This window comes from Aegilops tauschii, chromosome 7 (genome assembly GCF_002575655.3).
Source record: "Aegilops tauschii subsp. strangulata cultivar AL8/78 chromosome 7, Aet v6.0, whole genome shotgun sequence".
NCBI classification, from domain to species: domain Eukaryota; kingdom Viridiplantae; phylum Streptophyta; class Magnoliopsida; order Poales; family Poaceae; genus Aegilops; species Aegilops tauschii.
The window spans coordinates 238,407,086-238,416,323 of record NC_053041.3 but is presented as its reverse complement, the minus strand read 5'-3'; the positions used below and the strand labels follow the sequence as shown (position 1 = coordinate 238,416,323).

Sequence of the window (9,238 nt, the reverse complement as noted above, 5' to 3'; positions counted from 1 at the left end):
CTTCAGAGGGAGAGTTGAGGTGTGTTTCCTGAAAATATTCAGAGCTGAGGCCTGCAGCCTGAAGTGACTACCAAGCATCAAGCGACTCTCGTGGTCATAGATCATGATGCATGGCATGCCATGGCAGAAGCTTGTAGTACGTAGAAGCAAAGTTTCAGACTTTCGGCAACTGGATACGTCGCAACATCTCAACAGCAGGCAGCTTAGGTGGAGGGCGCTATCGAGTTCAGTATAGTCAACTCATTCTCGCAAATAAACAGGCTATTCATCAGTAGCAACTCACACAATCTGCCTTTGCACTCTTTTATGTATATATATATAGAGAGTTCTTCCACAGCACACGCACTCCTCCACACACACACAAAAAAACTAACTACAGATTACGTTCTGTAACTATGCACTTCTTCTTTGGTTACACGAAGAATGGTGAGTGCCTGCATATGTACAGCGTTAACAGTGGAGCAGCCTCTGCCTGATTTTTGTTGGTAAGCACACTATTACCTCACACCCTATACAAAACTGCTACATCAATCAAACAAGCAAGAGAAACTAGACTCGCCCTTACATGTTCCGCAGACGGTGCAAGTCATGCACCTCTGAGGCGCCGAAATGTGCGTCGGAACGTTGCAAATGATTCGACTGGCTCTTTCTGGAAGAACGTTCTGTCAGACCTTCACTCGAGGGGGCATCACCGGGCGGGGCGGCGATGGCCAGCAGACTGACCGGTGGGGGTGGTGAGCTTGCCGCGCAGCAGTGCCGGACGTTGATCCTGTGCGTAACGGTTTCGGTCGAGGTGCTGCCTGTCACATTGACCAGCAGAACAGCCTCCTTGTCTCTGGTCAGTTCGCACCATCCGCCTTGCACCACTCCGTCGACGAATTCTTCCTGCGTGTAGTAGTTCTCGTGATGCACGTTAACCTCCATTGTTTCTCCAGGCTCGATGAGACCGATGGACGGTTGGACCTGTAAGGCATGGCACATTGGAGAGAGTTAGTGGTTTGGCTGAAGCATGATGGAAGTAAAATGAAATGAGATGGCAGAACAGTAGCAAAAATTGGAGGATCAGCAGTAGATTACAGAACAGCCAGGCTAATGCATGCACACATTGACAAAACTTGGCCCGCATTTTCAGAAAAGAGCCACCGAATGGAATTCTACAAATGCAACCAAACTTGAACCTACCTCCATGTCTATTTGGTGCAATGTGATATAGGTTGTGTTTCGTCTAATTTTTAGTTCCTGGAACGGAGAAACATCTGGTGTAGTTCTCAGATAAATAATCGATAGAGAAGGGTCCAACATGCAAGTAAAAGAGAGGTCCCATAGTTCTCTTAATTTCGTTTCCTCTAGAATGAAAAAGAACATTATATTTTACAAACAACAGATGGAAAACTGTCAGTAACAACCAAAAGAATGACCAGTGATCGATCTTAGGACTCTAGGTGGAAATATGATAAGTGCTTTTGTTTGTGACAGGAGAGTCACACTAAAGTAAGCTGATAGCAAAATACTAGTACGATGCGACCGATGCGGCAAAAGAAAGAAGCTTGGACGACTAAACAAAATCCAAACCAGGCAAATGGAAGAAAACAACAACATAAATGTATTAACTATATCTCTATTCAAAACCGAAAGACACAAACTATAACTCATACCTCAAGCCAATGTGGAAGGCCAAAGGATGCCCTTGCAATAAAATCAGTTTTTGTTCCGTCCTGCTTGCTTGTCGACTGGCCTTCACACAAGATTTCAAAAGCAGACTTTTTTGATCCACAGTTATTTGTTATTCGAAGGACAACAGTTTCTTCGTTTTCCAATATAATGTTGTTTGTGCTGATTATAGTGTCTGGAACATGATGGGATTCTTGAAGCAAACAATGTAGCTTTTCATTCGATTCGATTATTTTTCCATACTCCTGCCTTCTTATCAGCTCGTTCACTCTTGCAAGATCAACACTGAACGTACAGTTCACTGGTTTATGATCGCTATCTGTCACATCCATGCATGCTTCATATCTATCAAAATGTACAAGAAAAGCATGTTATATTGGAGCATGATTATAATTGAGAAGGGACAAGATGATGTAGATTCTCTCTATAAAAAGCATGATTATGTGTTGTAGAATCTTACGATGTAATTGCAGCAACAACAGGACACACTAATGAGCATTCACGTATTGTTTCGGAGCGGCTATCTCGATACACTATTCTATCGCACCAAGCAGGTATTCTCTTCTTCTCACCCGAATCATACCCTACATCAGAATTGACAGAAAATATTTTCAGTTGTAAAGCATTATCTGAATTTGATGTCAAAAAAACTGAACATTATTGTGGTGGAACATTTTAACCGAGAAAGAACTTTAAGTATGAGAAGAGACAGTACCTGCAAGACCTGGTTGGTGTCTTTGGAATTTGTAAGTTGGAGGAAATCTGATAAAACCTTCACGCATTCCTTGAAACACGTTTCCTGCCTTCATTTCTGCTCGAAGTTGATCCCTTTCTCTAAGCCAATCGAAGCTCCTTTGCGAGACCATATCCCTTGCCTCGTCATAGGTGATACCGTAAAGTCGGTAGTTGAAATCACCAAGAAAAACAACCATATCAGCTTCTGCCAGCTCAGGTCTATCTTCATCAGGCTGATTCCCATTGGCCTGCCAGTATGTCAATATCTATGCATAAGTATGCATCGTTGCAACTGAAGTAATCAAGGCTGGATATTATTCTACAAAACTGTTTAATGATTACATACATTCACTGCTTTATGCAATTGGACAGACGTATCAGAAGCTGTAGCAGAAAGGCAAAAAAGTTATAGGCATCATATACAGTAAAGTAGTGCAAAAGAATACTTGAAAAGAGGAGGTGTGAGAATGGAAAACCTGCAGATCCATGAGATTTGTTAAAATTCATTGTCCGATAGATATGATCGAAGTCAGCATTGCGACGAGTAACATTTTCTAGATGTGCGGCAAAATGATTGTTCACAAAACATATCCTGCGATCGTAAACTCTCATTTTTAACCCAACACCACCCTGCAAGAACAATCAACTGTCAATATGACAATATACACTAAAAATTGAACAGAAATATGGAGCGTTACTTTGACATAAGAATCACTAGATGATAAGCAACTAATGTTACTTGTTTTCTATCGTTGACCAGTTGAGATAGTTTTTCTCTACAGATTTTTGTAAGGAGGGTTGCCCCCTGGCCTCTGCATCAGTTGATGCACACAGCTGAATTTATTAAAACTGTGAGATGTAATCAATCTCAACACAAAATGACAAGCAATAGAACCCCGCGATAAAAGCCATGCAGTACTGAGTCTATTACTAGCTCAGCAGAATGCTGAGGTTATTTCTCGTCCAAGTATAACCGCCATCTGAACTCTTTGAACCTTATCACTCACTATAAAATTGTTTCTCCTTAGAACCTAGAAGAGCATATAACGAAAAAAGTTTATTTTGTGATCATATAAGCATCCAAATAGTCCTGTCTAGATTGTCAGTTTATTATTTATTTTCCAGCAGAAATATTCCCAGTTATTCTATAGTAGATCCAAGGAGAAATCTTAGGATATTCAAGTGGTAATGCAAACATAAATTGATGGCTAAGCGATACCAAATGGAAGAGTTAATACACATTTTCAAGATCATGTACCTTGTTGCCAATAGCACGTCCAAAGCCACATGGCACCGCAGCAGCATCAACATCACCAATATGTGGCTTAAGGTCTGTCCTTGCCCTTCAAATAAGCATAGATAACACAGAAGTGTGAATGCTCAAAACATAAAAATAAGTGGTAACAGAAATGTATTAGGCAGTATTAATAGAAAATTTCATGACAAGCCAGTACCATGCAGCAATAAGTAATCCAGCCAACTGCCTCGAGCCAACTCGGTGGAAGGATATTCCTTCATCAAGTGCCTTGCCAATATTGTCTATCCACCACTGCCCATTGGCACTGCCCTCAAGCCCTACCTAAGGCCATAAGCAAGACAACTTGCATCAAACAGCCGCCTTACAGAACTTACACGCAAGAGCATTAGCAATGTAGCTGCCGTTGTGCAGATTTGCAAAACGGAACAGAAACAGAATAACAAGTAAATATATATTCACAAATAATGTCCAAAAGGAAAATTGTACTTAAGTTTTATTCCCTCTCAGTTCTCACATGTAATTTCTATAAGTTCTCCGTGGTAGCGTCATTACATCACAATACTGATATAAAATTAAAACCGAATCAAGTAAACTAAAATATACTGTTCTGACAACTGAGATAGAAAAGTATGCCAAGAAGAGTCACACAGAAATGCAATATTCATCCCTAGTGGCTAAAAGAAAATAAACAACAAGAATAGGAATACAAATATAACGTAACACAAAAAGGATGACGTTTATGATACAATGTGGATGGTACAAACAAATCCACCTAATGCTTGGATAATACAGAATCACAAATATGACAAAGAATACTACCTCCCCACCGTGCATTCCATAGTAAGTTTGGTTTCGCATTTTAAGCAACTTACAAAACTGTGTAATCAATAATTGCTCAGTGCCATTTCTCTATATTATACTCCATGGATTTTTGCAAGCGTAGTTGAGTTATGGACTCTAAAGCCGACGTTTGACCATTAATTTGTCTTACGATATGAAGCTGTTTTCAAGTTTGATCTATTAGTGACACTTTAGTGTGATTGGTCATATACATAGTTGGACTGATGGGTGATCAAGAAGTACAAAAATCAAATCTCAAAATATGTTGGTCACCTTATAAATATTATCAAGAGGCTTACTATTTATATTTTGGAACAAAGCAAGAGGCAAACAGTTCTATTTTGAAACAGAGGGATAATAGTTCCTAAGTATACCATCAGTAAAGGAACATATTGGCAGTTTTAACTATACAATGCAAATGTAAAATACGAATGCAGAAACATAATTTTTTGCAGGTTATCTTCCGCGCTACAGGATGGATCCGTACATGGTTGTTACTACACCATGCGGAAGTGCGGGCGCTTATGGGAAATGGTAGCACGGGATACGTACAACCGGTTTGGATGGCGGTCCAATAGTAGGCTATGTGTGTGTGTATATATATATATATATGGCTTTATTTTCATTTTGGCAATTTTGTACTTCACCAATGGAGCTTCTTAATAGGATTTTAATAAATTTATGGCTGTGTGCATTGCAATGATGCAGAGGCTGGGCGATATCCTCCTTTTTTAAAAACCTATTTGCATGCATTAACAGTATAACTTACCTCTACTTGATCTTTGAGGAACAAAACAACATAAGGTGAAGTGAATGGTTTGGTCAACTATCTTACACTTTCTTTAGCCGCAGCCATAGCAAGAACTCCAGCACCCATCTCAACCTCTTGCAGGCCAACCACCACCAATCCAACATCAGATGATGCAGTACCCAACCATGACCAAAGCGATTCAGGTGATGCTTTCTCCTGCGCAACATTCCAAGTTCCAACCAGCATCTTAATGTTCTCTACCCTTGTATAGGACAACTCCCTCTTCGCCAATTCTGTCCGCAGAATATCATCCAGAGGCCCAGGAGAAGTTAGAGGCCATCCTCGAATACCACCATGATGGGCTAGAGTAAAGATGTAAGAACCACCAATGGCCATCTGAATGACTGGACAGCTATGTCCAGTCCATCCTCCCAGAGGGTTACCTTCAACATCCATGACTTGAACAGTACCACTGGCATAGCCCACCCACACCTTTCCTCCGAGTGCCTTTATGCATTGAACAGAAGAATTATGATAACTGAACTCTTTTAGCCAATTCCCATTTCCATCCCACATAATAATCGAGCCATCTGTGCAACCTGACCAAATTGCACCATCCATTGCTTGAGCCACTGTTTCTGTTCGACGGTTATCTTCAACGAACGTTCCTTTAGTTGCAACTCTGCGTACTGCACCGCCAGCCCCAATCAAGGCATTCCAAGATTTCTTTAAAAAGGTGACAGAGCCTTGGTTTTTCTCCTTCTTTGTGGGTTTTACCTTGATTTCTTCCTCTATAAATTGTTCTGGCATCACTAGTGGCTCTAGACGAGCTGACTCCACTTGGCCGTCCATTCCAAATACTTTTAACAACTCCCTTGTCCGAGCATCCCTACACAAAGCATATCAAAAAATTAGTTCCAATCGGCCATGGGTTAATGAAGTTGAGAAACTGATGTGATGGCATTTATATTTAGAATCGTACCAAAGAGCAAACGTCATGCTAGTTAGACTCCAAACTTTCGCTCGACAATGGTCCGCAAGCATGTGTTTCACATCAGTAGTGGGCAAAGAGAACATGGTACCAACTGTGACATAGTTCCTAAGGTCAATATACGCATTTTCGACCAGACAAGAAGCCATATATTTTTCTTCTGGTGTTAGTGAGAGGGACTTAGCAATGACATCCCAGGGCCATGCCTTTATAACACCTCCTTCGGTGCCTGACCATATTTCACCTGTTTCCAAGAGATTGAAATGAAACATATCAATTTGGGATAAATTTTCACTCCTTTTTAGTTCAAATTTAGATTATCAACTCTTATCTGCAACAAGAGAGGTGCATGAATGCCAAAACTTGTAACGCAGCCTAGTGATTCAGATATCAATGCCTCAACAATGCTTGATTCAAGTCGGAAGAGGCCAGAAAGGAAAACTGATAATTTAGTTTTGATGTGAAATAAACTGCATAACTGAACTAATAATACTAAAATATTCCCTATATATATAGGTTTCAGAGTAGTCAATCAAGAGTCATATCCCTCACAACAAAAATCAAGAAACATATGGATCTACAGTTAACGAATACTGACTTAGCTTATTGGAATCAGTTATTTAGGAGAGAGCTGAACATTCACAAGCTAGTTCTTTTCAGAAGATGGACGAGGAACTGGAGGGTAAATGAGTGAGTGACTGGGTGAAATTCTTCGCTTTCAGTTGTAATAAAGGCTTACTTTCGTCAGCTTAATTCTGTTATCTATTCACTGGTTTTCTCAGGTTGTAGCAAGAGCGAGGCACTAGGTGCGCCTTAACCAGGCTGTGATATCAAGCTTGCTTTAATTTTCTGTAAATAATCTGGTTGATGATTAACATCAACGTGGTTGTACATGCTTGTTCCATTATTATGACAAAAAAATATAGAACCAGGATGTCCATCAGTATGGGAAAAAAGCTATTTTTATTCTTTAGAAAGGCTAACTCTACCGTCCAAAACTTCTCCAGCCTAAAGTAAAAAAGGTGTAAATGTGCCAAAAGCGCTATTGCCAAGTTAGCACTTGCCAATGATGTAAAATTAGGTAATCTTAGCATTTCGCGGTGACTTAAAATCGGCTAAATTGAACATTTCCAGTTATCATCGCGCCTTTCAGCAGAGTGCCATTGCCGGATTATCCTCATAGCTCATATCCAGTATACAATTTGCCTTTCCTCGAAGCAGTCAATGAAAACCAAAATTGCTAGGGGTGATCAAGGAAGCGAGCTTCTCACCGTATGATGTGACAACCATGGAGAGCACCGGGGTGCGGCTGTGCGCCTGCCACGACAGGGCCTCCTTGAACATGGGCGCATTCTCGCCACCGTCTGCTGCAGCTGCCGGCGTCGTGGCGAGGTCCATGCGCCACGACCGGATCCTCCCGTCCTTGTGGCCCGTCCACACGAGCTTGTTCGCGCTGTCCAGCGCGACGCAGAGCGCTGGCGGCGCGGGCACGGATTCCGTGAACGGCGCGGTCTCCTCGTCTCCCCGGCGCGCCCCCGCGACGCTCCCGGCGAACAACTCGTCGAGGCCCCACACCCGGACCCCGGACTCGGCCCCTGTCCACAGCTGGCGAAGCTGCGGCTCGCACGCGAGCGTCCGCAGGAAGGAGCACACCTGCGTCTCCCGCGGCGGGTGGGGCCGCACCTCGAGCGCCGGCGGGCGGCCAGGGTGCATGGCCGCGCGCAGCGGCACGCGGAAGATGCCCTCGCCCCCGCCCGCGCCGACGAACTCCGGCAGCGCACCCCTGCCGCCCGCGCCCCCGTGCTCCGACGTCGCCACAGCCCGCTCCAGCGTCACCGCGCCGCCGCCGCCGAAGGAGGCGGCGTGTAAGTACACCGACTCGCCGCCGCGGCTGTGGTGGTGGTGAGGCGGGAGCTGGTGGGGACACGACACGCTGCGCGCGGGGTCGTGGCGGTGCGCCGAGGCGGAGGCGATGGGTTCGTCATCGAGGCTGTGCGAGCTGAGCGCGGCGTGGCGCGCGTACGCCGCCTGCGCCACCGCGTCCCGCGCGAGCGGCTGGCTGTAGGATATCCCCTTGCGCTGCGGCGCCCGCCCTCGCTCGTCGTCGGGCTCCATGACGCCTCGGCCTCGCGTCCTGGTCCGGCCGGCGGCGATTCGAGCTCGGGCGCGCCCGTGAGGCGGAGACGGCGGGAGAGGAGAGGCGACGGAAACAGGAGCGGAAGAGGGAGGCCGCGCCGCGCCGTGGAGGCAAGGGAACTCCGGAGGGGAGCTGGTGTGACAGTGTGCGGGAAGGCTGTTTGTTTCTGGTTATATGGGTGGATGCCTCGTGGACCGGGACCATGGGGAGGCACCGGCCGTGGCAGTGGGAAAGTGGGGGGCGTGGGGAAGCTCCTCGCCGTGATGTTGGAAGCGGCCCGAAGAGGGAGGTTGGTGCTGCCCGGGATCGCTGCCCTGAAAGCTACGGCTTTCTCAAATGGATCAGGGTCAACTGTGTTGGGAAACGAGAATTCTTGCAGGGGATTGACAAATTGTTTTGGTGTGCAACTGATGACAGCCGTTCGTTTACTGTAGCTATATTCGCTCCTCGGCCTGCAGATAATGCTTTATTTTTCCTTTTCAACTTGATAATGCTCACGTTTGCTCAAAAAAAAACGTTTAATGCATGAAAAACTAAAATCACAGCTTTTTATACATTGAAATGCCTGGATAACTAGGAAAAGCAAGACGAAAACAAGACTATAATCAAAGATGAAACAGTGTTTCCGTGAAGGCAAAATCTAGCCGAAAATGTTCGGTTATTAGTCTTAAAGGATTTAGTGCCCACTTTTCACCTCTGTCATTCGGAGGAGATGGCTGGTGGGAGGAGGGCGACAAAGGGTTAATTCAAACCCTACATGGACAAATGCTTGATCGAGGCATGACGTTGCCTAGGCTTGAGCTTGATGCTGTTGGTGGCTACAACAGATTGACGAGTTCCAGGAGGAGGAGATGG

The 9,238-nt window shown here is 44.6% G+C and overlaps 1 protein-coding gene across 1 annotated transcript; it reads right to left on the bottom strand.

Annotated features, from left to right (window-relative positions):
* Positions 1 to 289: 289 nt before the first annotated feature.
* On the bottom strand, positions 290 to 8,708 carry LOC109787495 (type II inositol polyphosphate 5-phosphatase 15). Its single transcript, XM_020346041.4, has 11 exons — positions 7,518 to 8,708; positions 6,238 to 6,490; positions 5,340 to 6,144; positions 3,861 to 3,985; positions 3,665 to 3,749; positions 2,883 to 3,036; positions 2,753 to 2,790; positions 2,387 to 2,654; positions 2,132 to 2,255; positions 1,656 to 2,016; positions 290 to 963 (listed from the first exon to the last, which is right to left on the bottom strand). The coding sequence occupies exons 1-11, from the start codon at positions 8,359 to 8,361 to the stop codon at positions 562 to 564; spliced, it is 3,459 nt and encodes a 1,152-aa protein (XP_020201630.1). The 5' UTR covers positions 8,362 to 8,708; the 3' UTR covers positions 290 to 561.
* Positions 8,709 to 9,238: the final 530 nt, after the last annotated feature.